This window comes from Lynx canadensis, chromosome A3 (assembly GCF_007474595.2).
Source record: "Lynx canadensis isolate LIC74 chromosome A3, mLynCan4.pri.v2, whole genome shotgun sequence".
NCBI lineage: Eukaryota > Metazoa > Chordata > Mammalia > Carnivora > Felidae > Lynx > Lynx canadensis.
Genome location: NC_044305.1, coordinates 99,451,887 through 99,471,166, shown reverse-complemented (window position 1 = coordinate 99,471,166; position 19,280 = coordinate 99,451,887). Strand labels below are relative to the sequence as shown.

The window sequence follows — 19,280 nt, the reverse complement described above, 5'->3', positions numbered from 1 at the left end:
CTTTGCAACTATGAGGTAGGTCCTAGGAATATATCAAAATACGGCCTTGGCCTCAGCATTCAATGGAAATGTTACTTAGCTTCAGCTTCAATCTTCAGAAGGGTGAACTTCTGCCTGATCAATGATCATGTGGTGACAGGGGTGACCAACATATTTAAGTAATGTAACAAGGTGAAAAATAAAAAAATGAAGCATGTTTGGATTCGTCATCATTATCTGAACATGCCCTTTCAAAAAACAGGTTTAGTTTAGTGGAAATCTCCTTATGAGCTTTATCTCTTGAAACGTTATCTGTTGGCAGAATTATGTTATTTTTTATTGAAAGAATAAAATATAAGCATGAAACATATTAATCTTTTACAGAAAACAATTACAATGTACACCTACAATTATTAAATAGGATTAATTAACTGCATTACTAACATTAAGATTACATTAAAAAAGAGAACAGTAGGGGTGCCTGGGTGGCTCAGTTGATTAAGTGTCCGACTTTTGATTTCAGCTCAGGTCATGATCTCATGGTTCATGGGTTCAAGCCCCTATTCAGGCTCTTTCTCTCACTCTCTCTGCCCCTCCTCTGCTCTCTCTCTTTTTCTCTCTCTCTCAAAATAAATAACCTTAAAAAATTTTTTTAAAAAAAGAACAGTATATACTTTCCGAACAAGTGCGTATAAATGTTTTTAAATTACAATTGGCATTCTACTTCTAAACTCTATGGAATTGCTTGGTGTGCTTGTAACATTAAACAGAATAACTTCAAAAAAAAAAAGAGTTTAGGGGTGCCTGGGTGGCTCAGTCAGTTAAGCGTCCGACTTCAGCTCAGGTCATGATCTCCCAGCTCATGGGTTCAAGCCCTCTACCAGGCTCTGTACTGACAGTTCAGGGCCTGGAGCCTGTTTTGGATTCTGTATCTCCCTCTCTCTCTGCTCCTCCCCCGCTCATGCACGCACACACGCATGCACACACTCTCTCTCTCAAAAATAAATAAACATTCAAAAAAAATTTTTAAGAATTTTATAAAAGGAGGGGGGCACCTGGGTGGCTCAGTCAGTTAAGTATCCGACTCTTGATATCAGCTAAGGTCTTGATCTCAGAGTCTTGAGTTGAAGACCTGCATTGAGCCTACTTAAAAAAAAAAAAAAAAGTTTAAGTAGAATAACGTTCAGAAACTATATGTGCACCCTTAAGGGCACCTGGGTAGCACAGTTGGTAAGGCATTCGACTCTTGATCTCCACCCAGGTCATGATGCACAGTTCGTGAGATCGAGCCCCAAGTCGAGCTCTGTAGTGACAGTATGGTGCCTGCTTGGGATTTTCTCTCTCTCTCTCTCTCTCTCTCTCTCTTAAAATAAATAAACTTAAAAAAAAATGAACCTATAAGCACCCTTAGCATTCATACTATGGTGTCTAAACAACATATTTCACTACAAGGAATCAGAGCTCCTTCTAGAAATAGCTGGTCTGGGATGGGAAATGTGCAAGATGAACTTGGAACATCCTGCCATAACACTAAACAGGGAAACATCAAAGACCACTAGAATTGTATCCAAAGGACTCTGGAGCCAACCTGAAGAGGCTCCCACCAGGTAAAGATGGAACAATTTGAAATCAATAAAAATAATATTTATAAATGGATTGAAATACACGAAATAGGTTGAAATCCATGAGTTCATAATATTTTAAAAAATAACTTCATTGGTCACCTTTGCAGGTAATAAGAAACCAAATGGAAAACTAGTAAAGAAAGGGAAAGAAGGAAGCATGTAAATTGCTTTCCCCTTATGACCTATAGGGATCAGCACACTTTTTCTACAATGGGCTATATAGATCTTTTCAGTTCTGTGGGCTGCATATGGTCTCAGTGGTGACTACACCCCTAAGCCCTTGTATTGAAAAGCAGTCATAGACAATATGCAAACAAATGAGCATGGCTGTGTTCTAATAAAACTTTATTTACAAAAATAAGTAGCAGGCTGGATTTAGACTGTAAACTTTAGTTTGCTGACCTTTGATCTAAGTTAACTAATAGTTTATAAGGGATAGTTTCTCTCTCTTTTTTTTTAATGTTTATTTTTGAGACAGACAGAGACAGAATGTGAGTGGGTTAGGGGCAGAGAGAGAGGGAGACAGAATCGGAAGCAGGCTCCAGGCTCCAAGCTGTCAGCACAGAGCCTGACGCAGGGCTTGAACTTATGGACTGTGAGATCATGACCTGAGCTGAAGTTGGATGCTCAACCGACTGAGCCACCCAGGTGCCCCCGGAGATAGTTTCTCTTTTAAAAAACAGTATAGCTGAGGGGCACTTGGGTGGCTCAACCAATTGAATATCTGACTTTGGCTCAGGTCATGACCTCACAGTTTGTGGGTTCCAACCCCCACATCAGGCTCTCTGCCATTAGCGCAGAACCACTTTGGATCCTCTGTCTCCCTCTCTCTCTCTCTGCCCCTCCCCCCCCCGTCTCTCTCAAAAATAAATAAAACACTTAAAAAATTTTTTTAAATAGTATAGCTGACAGATGAACAAGGAATGACACAAACAGACTATAACCATTTCAAAACTGCTAATGAAGTAATAATGGACGTGACTGATCATTGGTGGCTGCTAATTTCATAGAGAGACAACCAGACATTGTGTCTCATGATATAAGGACAACATCCATGAAAGAGACTTGCAAATTAAAAAGGAGAAAAAGAGAGAGAAATCCAGATCAAGAATCTAAATCTAGGCAACTCCCCTCTACTTGCTGGATGGGATGCTGCCTGAATCAAAAATCACTAAATAAATAATTCAATTCAATAATAAAACCAATTCACTTTAAAACAAAAATCTAAATCCGGCTAACAATTTTCAGGAATTACAAAGGACAGAAAAACATGTTATAGGATATCATGTTACTACCTCAATATTTCACAAGATTTCAAAACCGTGAATTCACAAATATGCTGTACAGCAACACAGGAACAATCTAGGCACTTACAGAGCTGTGAAATTACTATTCTCCCACGACAATGTCAAACGTTCAAAATGTGACCATCAATTTGGCCACTACCAGAGTAATAATTATTTCTGGCAAGAAACACCAATGGATATTAAAAACGATGGATGAAAGTTTGATGAGAAACGGGTTATTTACATAGTCACGAAGTTATCTTCCCGCAAGACACTTACTAATTACAAAGAGGAGAAATAGTAACTTCCTTGGAGAAACCTGGCAGACATAATTTTTACCAAGTGATCATAAGGAACATCAACTGTAGTGGGAAAAATAGATGGTGTCTCATGAGGAGAAGCACCGAGAAGGGCATGCTATCAACTACATAGGGTTCATGCCCAAAATATACAACCTGAACCTACTCGTGAAGAAACATCTGAAGAAAAGCAGAATTCAAGGTCCTTTTACAAAATAAATGGCTTGTAATCTCCAAAAGTCAAGAACATGAGAGACACAAAACAGACTGAAGAGCTGTTCTAGATTGAAGGAGTCTAAAGACACACAACCAAGTATACCACATGACCTTGGCTCATTCTGGACACCTCATCCCCCAATTTTTTTTTAAGGATTTATTATTATTATTTTTTTCAACGTTTATTTATTTTTGGGACAGAGAGAGACAGAGCATGAACGGGGGAGGGGCAGAGAGAGGGAGACACAGAATCCGAAACAGGCTCCAGGCTCTGAGCCATCAGCCCAGAGCCCGACGCGGGGCTCGAACTCACGGACCGCGAGATCGTGACCTGAGCTGAAGTCAGAGGCTTAACCGACTGAGCCACCCAGGCGCCCCGATTTATTATTATTTTTAAATGTTTATTTATTTACTTTGAGAGAGAGAAAGAGAGAGCAGGGAAGGAGCAGAGAGAGAGGGAAAAAAAGAATCCCAATATGACCAGGGGCTACTTCCCACGAACCACGAGATCATGACCTGAGCCAAAATCAAGAGTCAAATGCTTAATTGACTGAGCCATCTGGTCGCCCCTAAGACTTTATTCTTAAGTAATCTCTACACCCAACATAGGTCTTGAACTCACAACCCCAAGATCAAGAGTCAAATGCTCCACCCACTGAGCCAGCCAGGTGCCCCCAAATTCTTTTAAATATTTTCTTTTGCTAGAAAAGACATTGAGAAGACAACCGGCAAAATTGGAATAAGGTCTATAGATGAGACAGTAGGACAAAATTTCCCGATTTTGATAACTATATTGTGGTAATGGTTATCCGTTTTTAGACCTATACATGAAGTTGCCTAGGGGTAAAGGAGCATTGTATTTGCAACTTACTCTCAAATGGTTCAAAGAAAAAGTTATAGAAAGAAAGATAAATAAAATGTAGCAAATGTTAACATTTGGTGAAATCTAGAGGAAAACACATGGGAATTCCTCATACTATCTTGTACTTTCTCTGTGTCTGAAATTATCTCAAAATAAAAAGTTAAAATTAATTAACATATATACTCCATATATATGAACTAATTGTATATATCACTCTGTTGACAACTAATTAATAATTCACATAAACTGGCAATTCTGTTACAGTAATATGTAACTCTTTCCAAAGGTAATTGATAACCATGTAAGCCCAAAATCTGCATTAAGTACTGAAAGTTGATGTGCTAATTACTTTTGTTTAAGCATTCCTGGTTCTCCCATGACTATACCATTCGAGTGTTTCCGATAAAAATATTTCAAGGGGTGCCTGGGTGGCTCAGTAGTGGGATAGAGCCCTCCATCAGGCTTCGCGCTCACAGCACAGAGCCTGTTTGGGATTCTCTCTCCCTCGTGCTCTCTCTTTCTAAATAAATAAATAAACTTTAAAAAAATATTTTAAAATAGTGCAAGAAAACGTCCACTTATTAAGATATTGACTAAACGTCTTGGCCGCTAAACATCTTAATAAAGTTGTAATAATACCATAAATTATTCTGATGACATTAGTCATTTCTTTTTATATCCCAGAGATTCTATGATGCATTTAGTTTTAGCCTTGTACAAACCCTGGTTTTAAAATGCAGTCTATTTAGCCAAAATTTTAATCCAGTAACCTTCAAATACACCATTATCCCCATTTTGCCAAAGAGTGCCCTAGGGCCACAGGGGCACAGAGCCAGACCATGGCTGGGCTGAGATTCAAGGCCAAGACTCAAGTCTCAGACCCTTTAGCCAGATTGCCTCCCAGAGGGAAAAGGAGCGGCCTGTCAGTTTGCTCCTCTACCCCTCAGGCCTTGCACTGCTCTCCACACAAGTTCCTCTCTCCTCTTTCAATGTCAAGCAAAAGCAACTGCTTATTAAGAGGCTTTCCCAAACTCCAGGTGCTCTTACCATCCCAGCCCCTCCCTGCATTAACTCTCCTTAGGAGGGTCTGGGAACACCCCTGCTATCATGATGCCTTTCCAACTCCAAGCTTCAACACCAGCATCTCCCTCCCTGACAAGCATTTTACAACCCAAAAGCTTATGGTGTCAAGTGTTTTCATGTCACATATCTTTAACACTCCTGCTCTAATGCTCTACCTCTTCTCCATGGATTCCTCCTAGAAAACAGTTAAATAGATAAGCAAAGACTCTATCCAATATACACAGAAAATCATACTCTGGGGTGCCTGGCTGGCTCAGTTGGTGGTGGAGCGTGTGACTCTTCATCTCACGGTTGTGGGTTTGAGTCCCACGTTGGGTGTAGAGGCTGCTTGAAAATAAAATCTTAAAAAAAAAAAAAAAAAAGAAAGAAAGGAAGAAAAAATGCATACATGTGCAAGAAAGTGGGTCTGGTCAGGAGTAGGAAGCAGACAACAGACCACAGACCAAGTCAACAGATGCACATGACGATCTTACATATATGGTATCTAAGGAACCAAGTTTACTGCCTCAAGATGTGAGAAGAAAAACACAAGGGGGATTGGGGGGAGTAGATTAAGCAAAGCTGCAGTGCACAGCAAGGCAAAGAAAGATGGAGACAACAATGAACTCCATCTCTGAAACTGTCAAGAGACAAGCCATTAAAGTTCTGACTATCCCAGGCAGAAGCAGGGATTAAAAGTGCCTCCTCTGTGATAGGGCTGGAAATGACACCGAAAGGAACAAATGCAGAGATGTTACTCCTCGCTCATCTCTTACTTGTACACACTACTGCTTTGTGAATTGTTCCAAATGGCATTTTCACATTAACTTGGTTGCCAACTCTCAGTACAGGGACAGTCTAGGACTGTGGCTGGAATGATGGCCCTAACACTTCCCACACAGGTGATCCTGGCCCCGCACTTAGGCTCTATCGAAGCTTACTCAGGGATAAAAGAGAGCTTCTGGTAGCAGTCACGCAAGTGTCCCATGTGGTAACAGTTGTAAACAGTGTGACATAGTGCCCTGGAACACTGCAGGTGCTTATAGGGCTGTTTTTTTTAAATGTTGATGTTAAATATTCATGCTGTCAACATTCAACAAATGTCTGTGAGTCACTTTTTTTAAATTTTTTTAATGTTTTAATTTTTGAGAGAGAGAGAGAGAGAGATGGAGACAGAATGCAAGCGGGGGAGGGGCAGAGAGAGAGGGAAACACAGAATCTGAAGCAGGTTCCAGATTCTGAGCTGTCAGCACACAGCCTGACACAGGGCTCGAACTCATGAACTGCAAGATCCTGACCTGAGCTGAAGTTGGACACCCAACCGATGAGCCACCCAGGTGCCCCTGTAAGTCACTTTTCATGAGTCAGGTGTTACAGTTTAATAAAGAAGTATTTTGAGGTGTACTTTCTCTGTAGCACTGCTTTCTGCAGGGCTTGCTGTAGACCCCTTGGAGCAGTGGAGAAAGTAAAGCCCAGTGATGCAGCTGAGCAAGTCCTAGTCCTGCTTCCATTCTTCATAACTGTTTGATCCAGGCAAGTTCACGATCATCCTGAGCTTATGCTCCTCATGGGTGGGGTGGGCCGGGCCAGATGCTCCCTTCCAGCTCAGAGGGCTACAGGGTACCCAGGCAGAGGGTCCTTGCAGAAGAACCTGACGGAAGAACACCCAACCCACCCTAGCAGGTATGTGTTATAAATCTGACCTTAGTGACCCCAATGTACACTTTTTGCAATTTATGAAGAATGTAGTCCCAAACATCAGAAATCACTACTGCCAACAAATTTGGACTTGTAAACTGATCCGCTTTTCACACCATTGATTCCTACTTCTTTTTTTTTCCTCATTGTTAGATCCATCTTTTTTTTTTTTTAAGTAAGCTTTATGCCCAGTATGGAGCTTGAACTCACAACCCTGAGACCAAGAGTCACATGCTCCACTCACTGAGCCAGCCAGGCAGCCCTAGATCCATCTATTTTTAAAAATTTTTTAATCACAGTTTCTATCTCTCATATTTATGTTTTTTTGTTTTCCACACATTTTTTTATAGACGTTCCTACAAATAATGACCCCATTCACTGTATGAGGTTTAAGACATTTATCTCACTAAGATTTAGTGTCTTGCAATAGCCAGATCTCAAGAAGGGCTTACTTAGGACCCCAAGTGCCTCCCCAGCTTCTATCAACCATACTCAGAAGCCCTTCTAATTAATCTTTCCACCATGCTATTGTTTTCAAAAAGAAACCACCTGAAAGATAATTTGGGAAGTGAAAGAAAAAGCACTGAATTACCTGAATCCTGATGTCAAACCATCTTACACACACACACACACACACACACACACACACACACACACAGAAAGGGGAGTAAGGAGGAGACTAATACGTTCTCTGCAATTCTTTTTTTTTTTTTTTTAATTTTTTTTTTCAACGTTTATTTATTTTTGGGACAGAGAGAGACAGAGCATGAACGGGGGAGGAGCAGAGAGAGAGGGAGACACAGAATCGGAAACAGGCTCCAGGCTCTGAGCCATCAGCGCAGAGCCTGACGCGGGGCTCGAACTCCCGGACCGCGAGATCGTGACCTGGCTGAAGTCGGACGCTTAACCGACTGCGCCACCCAGGCGCCCCATCTCTGCAATTCTTAAAATAATTCTGTGTAAATGTTTAGTTATTTATTTCTTTAATACTCAATTTACTGTAATAGTTATAAATGACTGGGACTGATTTTTAACTTAGCTTTAAAAAGGCAACCAATTTATACAGTATTTTATAAAATAAATAACAGGGAAATAATATTTGCATGCTCGGTTCACCAGAGCTCGGTTTATTAACCAAACTATGTTGTAATCCAAGTGGCAGGGGTAGCAAGCACGTTTATGCCTCCCCCTTCTTCCACACCAAAGACACACTGTGTAATCTTCCAACCCTCGCCCACTTCAACAAGGAAAAACTGTCCCAAGTTCAAAACAGTTCCAACGTTAGTAGATAACCACTTTTTTCTCCCAAAGAGGGTAATGAGTGGTGGTAAAACTCTGGGGGCCACCCATTAAAGGTTATTTAAGTCTTCCGGAGCACAGTCGTGATAGAACAACTCAAACCCCAGCCACTCACTCACACACGGTCTATTTGGGAAGGCACATTCCCAGGTCTGGTTCATAAAGTCAGAACAAATGTGCCACCCTCCACCCCAACTGGTAACTCACATCAGGATTTCTGAACTGCGAAACAAAGGTCAGCTGTCCTCCCAAGAGGAGGAGTTAGTTACATCAGGCCTGTGGGTAAAGTCACAAGGGTGGAACGGGGAACACCTAGACTTTAAACTCACAACCAAGTTCAAATCTTTGCACTGGTCGATTATCAGTAGCATGACCTTGAACAAGATACTTGACCTCTACTAATCTGCCCGCACAGCAGCAAAATAGGAATAAGTATCTATTTCATAGCAGGTCAGAAGCTATGAGAAATATTAAGGTTTTAGCAGCTACTGCCAAGCGCTTTCCAAATGGGGTGGAGCTCTTAACGCCCCTCAGGAAGAGCAAATGAGAGCACCCACTTTACCATACGTTTGCCAGCATTTAAAAATCTCATTAAGACAAAATCTCTGGTAATTTGGTGGGCCAAAAAACCAAAACAAAATAAAACAAAAAAGATTCTTTTCTTTTCTAGCATCGTTTGACTACCTGAGAGGTTGAACACAGTTTCACATATGTGGTGGTCATCTGTAGTTTCTTCTTTTGGGAATTCTTTGTTTATATTTATTTTATGGTTACCTTCCACAATTATGGTGAACACTTGGTGCCTTGTTCTTCTTGAATGAGACAGAGTTCTAAAATGCTATAGTACTGGGGCATATGGGTGGCTCAGTTGGTTAAGCGTCCGACTCCTGATTTTGGCTCAGAGCATGATCCCAGGGTCATGAGATCGAGCCCCATGCTGGGCTCTGTGCTGCGTGTGGAGCCTGCTTGGGATTTCTCTCTCCCTCTGCCCCTCTCCCCTGCTCACACACACACCCTCTCTTTCACTCTCAAAATAAATAAATAAACATTTAAAAAAAAAAAACTTCAAAATGCTATGGCACAGTTTGAAAGCATGAATGTGAGTTCCTTTCCTGTCCTGAGGACTCCAGATAACTAAAGTTAGCACCCCTTATCCCTTCCACAAAAGGTCCTGAAAAGGGCCATGTCTAGGAAGACATTTGTAGGATTTTATTTTCAAACTCTGAAATGTATTTCTAAACAAACTGTTCATCTTCCCATGAAAATCTGTAGGCTACATACATAATGAAAAGAAAAGATTTAAGATTCTAAAATTTATTTTAGAACCTTAAAGGTACCTGTCAACTGAGCTAACTCAGAGCCTTCTAACAACTTATGAGTCTAAGAAATAAACTGTACAGCATCCCAGAGCTGTTCACTAAGTAGCACATGTGGTAGAGAGGAAAAGGCAAGCCCCCTTTACTTCCCTGTGTTCCCTTCATCCCCGAATGCCGAGGGTTGGGAAATTGCATTTATATCACTGTCCCTTAAATCCAATCCAGTTTGGGAGAAAACAATAAAACATGGAACATATAATGGGGCACCTGGGTGGCTCAGTCGGTTAAGCATCTGACTCTTGACTTCGGCTCAGGTCATGATCTCATCTCGATTCGTGAGATCGAGCCCCACATTGGGCTCTGCACTGACAGTGCGGAGTCTGCTTGGGATGCTCTCTTTCCCTCTCTCTCTGCCCCTCTCCCTCTCTCTCTCTCTCAAAAGTAAATCAACATTAAAAAATAATAATAAACATGTGAGACATTTAAAAACCTCCTCCTAAAATACATGATCAGATTAGCCAATTGGGGGCAGTTTTGTATAAGCTTTTAAGCAGTCAGTCCTTTTCCAGCCCCAATTATTTATACCTCAGTATCTGCTCCTGACAGCAAAGGAGTTGTATTTTGATTCCACCTTTATCATCCTTCAAAATCAGCCAGCCCCAGACATTAAAAAGAGGAAACACTTACCAGGTGGGTCCTATCTTCCAATCAATGCCCAAAGGTTCATCATTTAACATGATGAAGGTTCCCAATGTTTTTGGTTTTATAGTGGGGTGAAGAGGAAGAGCCCGTACTGACGACATGTCCAAGACCCCCGCTCCAGCCACCCTGCCCTGATTTGAGGACAAAAAGCCATCCGACCATCCAAGGCACTGCTCCTCAATTTCGGCCAGCTCCACCTCTGCACATACATCCCCATCTTCAACTCTTGGGCGAGTCTGTAAAACTGGAAGGACATCTACTGCTGAGCGTCCTCCATCCATGAAAGAAGACTGTCTTCTTCCCAGTTCCATTCTCATTTCCCCTTCCCCCTCGTCTTCTCCATTCATCTTCCACCCTAGCCTACTGCCCTACAAACAGGCTCCCACGCCAGCATCCCAAACACACCCTCTCCAAGGCCCTCAGCTCTTCCCTTCCCTCTACTTGCCATAGCCAAACATCTTAAATGGGTTGTCCAGGTGTCAGTAGACAGGAAATGTGTAAGGTACACAGGGGTAGAGAGGGAAGTCTGGTCTGGGGTTCCGGCTAAGTGAGGGACGGGCCACTACCTGGGACCAGTCCACAACATAGCACCTGGGCACCCGACTGGGAAGTGCTGAGCTAATACCTCTGCCTCCCTGGCTTCATCACTCCCGTTGCCTGAACTGCTGGTCTCAGTGGGCACCAACAGCTTCCTGTTGCTAAATTCCCAAAGCTCCTCTTCATTCCACCGTCTTCTTGTCTCCTCTCTCTGTGGCATCTGACAGTGAGGACCAGCTTCCATAATGTCACAGGACCTGGGTGCTCCTCTTACCTTGGCAAAAGCTCCTTTCCATCCTGCCTCAGGGACTTCTTTCTCTGCTCGGAGCAGCCTGTCCCTTCTTCTCTGGCTCCCTTGTATCATCCTGAGGCTGCAGTTTCAACTATCCACGCATCACCTGCTCACACCCCAGGTGTCTCCAATGAAACTTAGCAGTTCCTCCAAATGAAAGACCCTCGCAGCCTGTGAGTTCTGCTGTTGCCAAAGTAGTCAATGAGCATCCGTTCAGCGTGGGGGGGGGGGGGCAAAGATGGCACACCAGGGTCCCACATGGAAGAAGTCATTCCCTCGGAGGCACTGAGGCTCAGACATCAAGAGTTAAGTGTGACATCAGCCACTTTCTGCCTCCGGTTACTTCCCCTCCCCGCATAAATTCAAGTCACCATTCCAGTCTCTCCCATCCTACCCTTCCTCTCCATCCAGTTACTCTTGGGAGACTTTTCACATCACCCCAGACTCCTGTGAGTCTCCTAACCCTTGTAGCTCCTTTCAGATCTTCTCCCTCCAATCACTATAGTCTAGGCAAACGTACTAGCCACATCACTTCCCAGTGTAATTTTCTATGGTTCTCAGCCACTTCCTGAGTAAGCCCAGATTCTTTCATGACATTCAAGGGATCCCATGCCCTGGCCCCTCATCATGCAGCCAAATGGAGTAACTTGTATTACCCCAGACAGCCCTGAACTTTTTGCCTTTGCTCTCCCAGTGCTGGCTTCCACCTCATGATTGGGGTGAAGGAAGACTTAACACTTCTCACTCCTGCAGGTTTAAAATTTTTTTATAATTAACAAGAATTACATTGAATTAAAGAATGACCGGGGCGCCTGGGTGGCTCAGTCGGTTAAGTGTCCGACTTCGGCTCAGGTCATGATCTTGCAGCTCATGGGTTCAAGCCCCGTGTCGGGATCTGTGCTGACAGCTCGGAGCCTGGAGCCTGCTTTGGATTCTATGTCTCCCTCTCTCTCTCTGCATCCCTGTCATCTGCTCACGCTCTGTCTCTCTCCCTCGCTCAAACATAAATAAACATGAAAAAAAATAAAATAAAGAATGACTGAGTTTCAGGGACTAGTTGTTTGTTTGTTTTTAAAGATTTTATTTTTTAAGTAATCTCTACACCCAGTGTGGGACTTGAACTCACAACCCCAAGATAAGGAGTCACATGCTTTACCAACTCAGCTAACCAAGCACCTCAGGGACTAGTTTCAAACAATTTCTTCTCCCTAAGTTCCTTGATCATGCTAGCCCAAAACAACTTTTCTTCAAGAAGCTTATTTTTTTTTATGTTTATTTACTTTTTGAGAGAGAGACAGACAGACAGACAGAGAGCATAAGCGGGAGAGGGGCAGAGAGAGAGGGAAGCACAGAATCTGAAGCAGGCTCCAGGCTCAGAGCTGTCAGCACAGAGCCCGATGCAGGGCTCGAACTCACAGACTGTGAGATCATGACCTGAGCTGAAGTCAGACACTCAACCGACTGAGCCACCCAGGTGCCCCAACACTACTTCAATTTTTAAGCCCTTTAGGGCAAAGCTGGATCTACTTCATCATATCTCCCATATCCTTGAGCCACTGCCATGATAGGTCCTCAGTAAATATCAAAAGAAATTGAAGAATTATGAATGAATCTTAAGAATGCCAATCTAAATTTCCCCAGTTTGGCAAGTAAAGTTGACTCTAAATTGGAACGACTATATTGGACACCTGGGTGACTCAGTTGGTTAAGCATCCAATTCTTGGTTTCGGCTCAGGTCATGATCTCACAGTTCGTGGGTTCGTGGGTTCAAGCCCTGTGTCGGGCTCTGCGCTGACAGCATGGAGCCTGCTTGGGATTCTCTCTCCCTCCTTCTCTCTCCGCCCTACCCTGACTCGCATGTGCACACACGCTCCCTCTCTTTCTTGCTCTCAAATACATAAATGAAACGTTTTTTAAAAATAAATAAATTGGAGGGGCGCCTGGGTGGCGCAGTTGGTTAAGCGTCCGACTTCAGCCAGGTCACGATCTCGCGGTCCGTGAGTTCGAGCCCCGCGTCAGGCTCTGGGCTCATGGCTCAGAGCCTGGAGCCTGTTTCTGATTCTGTGTCTCCCTCTCTCTCTGCCCCTCCCCCGTTCATGCTCTGTCTCTCTCTGTCCCAAAAATAAATAAACGTTGAAAAAAAAAATTAAAAATAAATAAAAAATAAATAAATAAATTGGAATATAAGTAGGATATCTGCATTACATATATATTTGGATTATTGCATCTTCCAATGAGTTAATCATTATGTCATTTTTTAGGTCACAATTTTGTAACTTTGCACATCACTATAAAGGCAGGAACACTATGTTAAAGGTTACTTTTTGTTAGTGTACCAGCCTACTTTCTCCTCAAGAATCCCAAGAAGTGAGATCGATGAAGAATGAGACCAGCCTATAACTTTCCAACAGTAAAGCAAGTCAGATAACCCTGCCAGATCCACCTACTCAAAGAAAAAAGACTGACAGGGTTCAAGTCCCCTCGACCGAACTGCTCATCATTTGTCCCAGCAATCCAAGTGCCAAAAGTTCCGCCACACAGGCAGGGCCCTCGCAAAAGCTCATTCCATGTAAAAAAAACCCTCATTAAACCCTGAGTTATATTTAGAAAAACATGGAACAGAAGTTATATTTAGATGAAATGGCTTTAAAGAATTTTACCAAAAGCAGCATGTTTACACTGATCTTCCAGAAGAAAAAGATTTACTTATCAGCTTTTACACACAGCTTCTAAAGACAGACAACTTCTCTATCTGTACACATAGATTTCTGCCTGGGTTCCTTCATGTCGGGCAGAAAACAAGAGCATCCAGGATACTTGCAAGACCTCCCATGGGAAGCGACAGGATAGGAAGGACTGAAAAACATGCACACGTTTGGAGAACAGAACAACTTCATACAGAAGCCTGAGTCGAGATGGTCCAAGAAAGGTGCCAGCAATGCGATGCTTGAGCTGCATGACAGTGGTTCTTAAATTCATGAACTGGAACCCCAAGCCATAGACTCCCTTGACAACTCTACCCAGAAGTGTTCTTTTCCAAAATGCCATTAACACACATGTCGCGGTCAAACTACCCTCTACCATTTCATAGCTAAGTCACCGAACCACATTCAACATTTTCTTTTTGGTTCTTATTAGTCTTACACTATTTTTTTTTAACTCTTTAACGTTTATTTATTTTTGAGAGAGAGAGGGAGACACAGAACCTGAAGCAGGCTCCAGGCTCTGAGCTGTCAGCACAGAGCCCGACGCGGGGCTCGAACCCACGAACCAAGAGGTCATGACCTGAGCTGAAGTCGAATGCTTAACCCAGTGAGCCACCCAGACACCCCAGTCTTACACTATTTTTGACATCCACTTTCCTCTGTGTTGGCTTACATTTTCCTAACAAAAAAACTAGTCAACAGCACCAAGGTGGTTTAGTAAACTTGTGAAGCCTTTTCATGAATGAATGTGTCATTTCAGGGTGGCTTTTGGAGGGAGTGAAAGATGGTTTGTGGCAGTTATTCATCTCTTCATAGGCCACAGGGTCCCCAGGGCTCCAGAGGAGAATGAATCATGGCTTGGAGGCTTGGCACACACCCCAGGCTAAGGGGACCTCTTCTCTAAAGAGCCTCAGGAAGAGGCCACTTCCCAGCCTCCCAGCCAAACCAGAGTGGAGGGCAAAGGTAACGCATGGGGAAGACAAGTCCCAACTGCGGGACTGGCCAGCCCCCAGTCATCCCAGCAGGAATTATGCCAGTGCATGAGGGTGCGGCAGCCCTCTTGCTTGCTATTCCTAGGGCCAATTAACACCCTGAAAACCTCCAGCCAACCCCTACTTTTGCTTGTGGCTTGGTATTTCCAGAAAGTGTGAGAACAGCAGAGAACTGAAGTCACCCAGTTTTGTACTACTTACAGGCTTTAGAGTAGCAACGCCTAAGGTTGTGAAATCTAGTAGTAAAACAAAAAAAGACCCAGGATGCCAAAAGGGACAGCAGATCATATATTCCAGGCACCCCTCTGCGTCCAGCTTCACTTACCTCCCCCTCCCCTCTTCTACCCCTTATCTATGTACATTCATTTTACCAGGCTTGGACCCCAAAAGAGGACCACTTGGTCTGCACCTATAGTTTGCCTACCGTGAAAATCACATTAATTACGTTAATATCATCATCCACAGGAAAAGCATCATCTTGACCCTATAGTCCAGACAATCAAGTGCTTAAGTGTTTCCTCACTTGCTTTCTGAAAAGCCCATGATGTTCAAGGATAGGGTCAAAATTAGCAGGTTCTATTGAGCTCATCTAACTGCAGGAAACTCCCCCAGTATATCAGTAAACTTTTGAACCAGGCAGGCCTAACACAATTAAAGGCACAGAAGGGGCACAGAAACTACAGGGAGATTGAACTTACTTCTATACGGGAAGTTCACCAGGGAGACCAGATTATGTAGGAGAGTGGGACAAGATACACTAAGATCTTTAGGAAAGGTCGACAACAGGGACTTGAGTGTCCCTGGAGGCTTAAAAGAAGGATGGTGACATGGGCCAGGGCAGTGAACAGCTGCAGGAATGAGCAGGGACAGTCAGAGACATGCAGAGGAGAAGGTTGGCTTCTCCAAGGAGGGCTCCAAAATTCCCACGCAGGCCTGGATTTAGTAATCAGGAATCCCCAGGACCAGCAAGAAATCAGCCTGTGGAAGTTCTGAGGCAAAAGAACATGTAAGATGGAAGAAGGAAAGAAGGGCAGTAGAAGATGGTGGAAAGACGGGAACCGACACAAACAGAAAACCAGTCCCCCTGAGGCTCTTGGGGTGGGGGTGGGGGGAGCAACAGATGAAGACAGGCAGTTGTCAGAGTTCTCCTTCAAAGAGGAAGAGTCAAAGCACCCCAAAGAGAAACGGGTAGGTGGAAGGACAGCCTGCTTGAGGGAAAAACTGGTCATATTTGGGACACTTCTGGTGACTTGGTCTGCACCAGGACCTGGATCAGTGCTGACTCACAGCCGTTAATGCCTCCCAGACTCCTCTCTCTAGACATCTAATGGTAAATGGAAAAATGGGACTTTGTTACAGGAACCCTAGCAAACCTGAGCTTCCAAAACCCTTTTAGAACTCAGCTACATCGGTGCACAAGGAAGAGAATCAGTGAACACCTAAACAAAGTCGCTGCAGCTTGTTTTGCTCAACTTTTTACTTTACCCACTTTCAATATGAATGAGAAAAGGCACCAGTCAGACGCCCATATCCAGCTTATATTCAGGACTTCCCGGGGTGCTCCAAAGAAGGGACAAAGCTGCGGGGCTTTCCCGGCTAGAAAGACGAAGGTGTGTGGTCCCACGCCCCTCTCCCCAGGTCAGAGCCCCCCACCTCCACTCCACATCCCTTCCGGCCAGGAGAGCGCCTCCACTCTCCATCGACCCTGTACCACGACAGTAGGGAGCGCCCATTCAGTACAGAGCGTTTCTCAGGCGGCCCTTTAATTATGACCATTATTTAAGGACAGCTTAAGCATAAAGTGAGTTTGTCAGGCCTGCTCCTGAGGCGCCAACACCTCCCGCCCCCGAAAAAAGAACGAACTGGCGTGCACTGGCAAGCAAAGAGAACCACTACGGTGCTCGTGGGGCCCAAGGGACGGCGGCGCGCAAGAGTCCGACAACAGTCACAGTCTCAGTAGGTAGGTGCTCACCGAAGATCTGCTATCGGACCTAGCACCTGAGCAGCTGGCCCTGGGGTGGGGTGAGGTGGCGGCGGCTCGGGGGACACAAAGGCCTTGCCTGCCCAGGGCTGCTCCCCTCGCGACGCGGGGGGCGCGAGTTTAGGGCCAGGGAGGGGGCGATGGAATCCGCCCTCATTTGCACGTCGTCTGGGGCCCGGTCAATTTGCTTAATCACGGCTCTAAATGCCAGCGCGCAGCACACAATGCGCGCCCATTAACAGGTTTAAAGTGTCGCAGCGCTCGCTTTAAATGAGAAAAGCCGGCAACAAAGGGGGAAAAAGCCAAGTTCCTCAACTTGAAGAATGCCTCGGGTCACCCTCGAAATCATCTAGGCGAGTTTAAAATCCCAAGCTCCACAGAACAGTTGAGGCCCCCGCTCGACGGCTGGGGGTAGGGAGGGGGGTGTGAATAATCCGCCACGAATACTGGGTTTCTTAGGAACGAACTCGCAGCAGCCCAGTGAAACTGGAGTCGGGGGCAACGTCGCCAAGCCAGCTCCCCCAGCCCACTGCCCAACTGCCAGGGAAAGCTGACGGATTTCCAGGAAGGAAAGCGAGACACCCCCCCCCCACCCCCGTCCAAAAGCGGGCACAAATCCAAGTTCTCCTTTACTACCAGCAAAGAATTTTGGAGGCCGGGGAAGACCCCCAGAAATGGACCCCAAAGCCTCTTCCCCAGTAGAAGGGTAAATTTTAAAGGAACTTTACTTTCCTGCAAGCACTGGCCAGCGCAGCCTAACGCTCGGCAGCCACAGAATAGTTCAACTCCGCAAACTCGTTCTGCCCAGGATCCTCCCGAGACGGCCCCATCCCCCACCCCGTCGCCGAGCCCGGGGGCGCATCCCGCCGGCCCGGCCCCCCACCCGCCCCGGCGCGGCCCGACCCGCACTCACCGTGCGCGCTCCTCCCGGAGACAGGGGTCCGTTGGAGAGGTACGGACTGCTCAGGTCCGGGATCATCAGGAACGGGTACCCAGGGTACGGGGGGCCCTTAAAGAACGCGCCGTCCTGGGGCCTTCTCACTGCGGGTGAGACCGAGGCGGGGGTGAGGCCCGGGCCGCCGGGACAGCGCAGCGGCAGGGGACCCGGGGCGGGGACCGCGCTCCAGGACGGCTGTGGCCGCGGGGGACGGAGAGCAGGGGCACGGCACGGGGCGAGGGGAACCGTGGGCGGCCTGAGCGGAGGCGCTGGGCGCAGCGGGGCCCGCGCCTGGGGGCTGCCCAGACCCGCACGTACCTTCGGCGAAATAGTCCCGCGGCTTCTGGAAGGCGTCCCGGGAGGGCTGCGGGCGCCTCTCCGCCTGCGGAGGAGACACAAAGGCGAGGGCGGGTGAGCGGGCGCGGGGCCGGGGTCCCCCGGGGTCGGCCCCGGGAGCCTCCTTACCTCCGAGTCCGAGCTGCTGCTCTGGTTCTCCGACTCGTTGACCAGGGACGACTTGACCTCGTCCAGGTCCCGCTGCGCCGAGGCACTGTCGCTGCTCGGCTCCTGCTCCTCGCCCCCCTCGTCTTGGAAGGGGATCAGCTCGTCGTTCGCCCCGAGGTCGTCCCCTCCGCCGGCCGCCCCGGCGCCCGAGCCGCCGCCGCCGCCGCCGCCTCCCCCGCCGCCGCCGCCGCCGAGCTGGGGCATGGTGGGGCCGCGGGCCGGGGCCGCCGCTCTCCGAGCCCCTCGCCGCCCGCGCCCGGCCCGGCCCGGCCCGGCGCCCGCCCCTCCCTCCCTCCCTCCCTCCCGCTCGCCTGCCCGCTCGGCTCGCCGCCGCGGCGGCCGCAGCAACAAAGTTTGACAGGGCGTGGCCCCGCGGGAAGCGGGCCGGCGCGGCCGGGCCGGGGCGGGGGCGGCTCGGCTCGGGCCCCTCCGGCAGCGCCCAGCCCAGGGCTCCCCAACTCGCCACCGCCGCCTGCTCCGCCGGGGCGTCCCAGCGCCTGGCCCGCCGGGGAGGGGCGAGCGGCGAAGGAAGGAGGGATCGCCGGGCTGGGCAGGGGGGCCGGAGGGAGGAGCCCCGGCTGCAAGCTGACACCCGCGCGCCTCGCGGAACCCAGAGAGCTCCGGCGCGCACACACTCACTCGCATTCACACTCGCACACCGCTCACTCACACCTTCCGGGGGCTGCGCCTCCCCGCCGCGCGCACCCCCGCGCCCCCAGCCTCGTCCTGGCCCCCTCCCTTGCGCCTAGCCACGCACCCCCGGCGGTCCTTCCCCACCCTCCGGCCCACCCCTCCCACCCCCTAAGCATCCCCTAACTTTCTTCCAAAGAACCCCCACAACTCCTCACCGCTTCCACACACCCCTCCCACCGCATCGGAGCGCTGGCGGGCGGCACTGCCCCCTGCGGGAAAGCTTCGGACACACAGACTGGCCGCGGACACTCGCTGCCTGGAGTTCCTCGGAGCACTGGACCCCGCCAGCCTGCTC

General features: G+C 47.1%; 1 protein-coding gene across 2 annotated transcripts in view; it reads right to left on the bottom strand.

Annotated features, from left to right (window-relative positions):
- The window catches only part of TCF7L1 (transcription factor 7 like 1), a 158,174-nt gene extending 139,678 nt beyond the window's left edge, over nt 1–18,496 (bottom strand). For both annotated transcript variants that reach the window (XM_030310999.1, XM_030311000.1), the window contains exons 1-3: nt 18,254–18,496; nt 18,107–18,170; nt 17,765–17,892 (exon numbers count right to left, since the gene is read on the bottom strand). In XM_030310999.1, coding sequence (XP_030166859.1) covers nt 17,765–17,892; nt 18,107–18,170; nt 18,254–18,496 — 435 coding nt within the window. The remainder of the gene's footprint in view (nt 1–17,764; nt 17,893–18,106; nt 18,171–18,253) is intronic.
- Nucleotides 18,497–19,280: the final 784 nt, after the last annotated feature.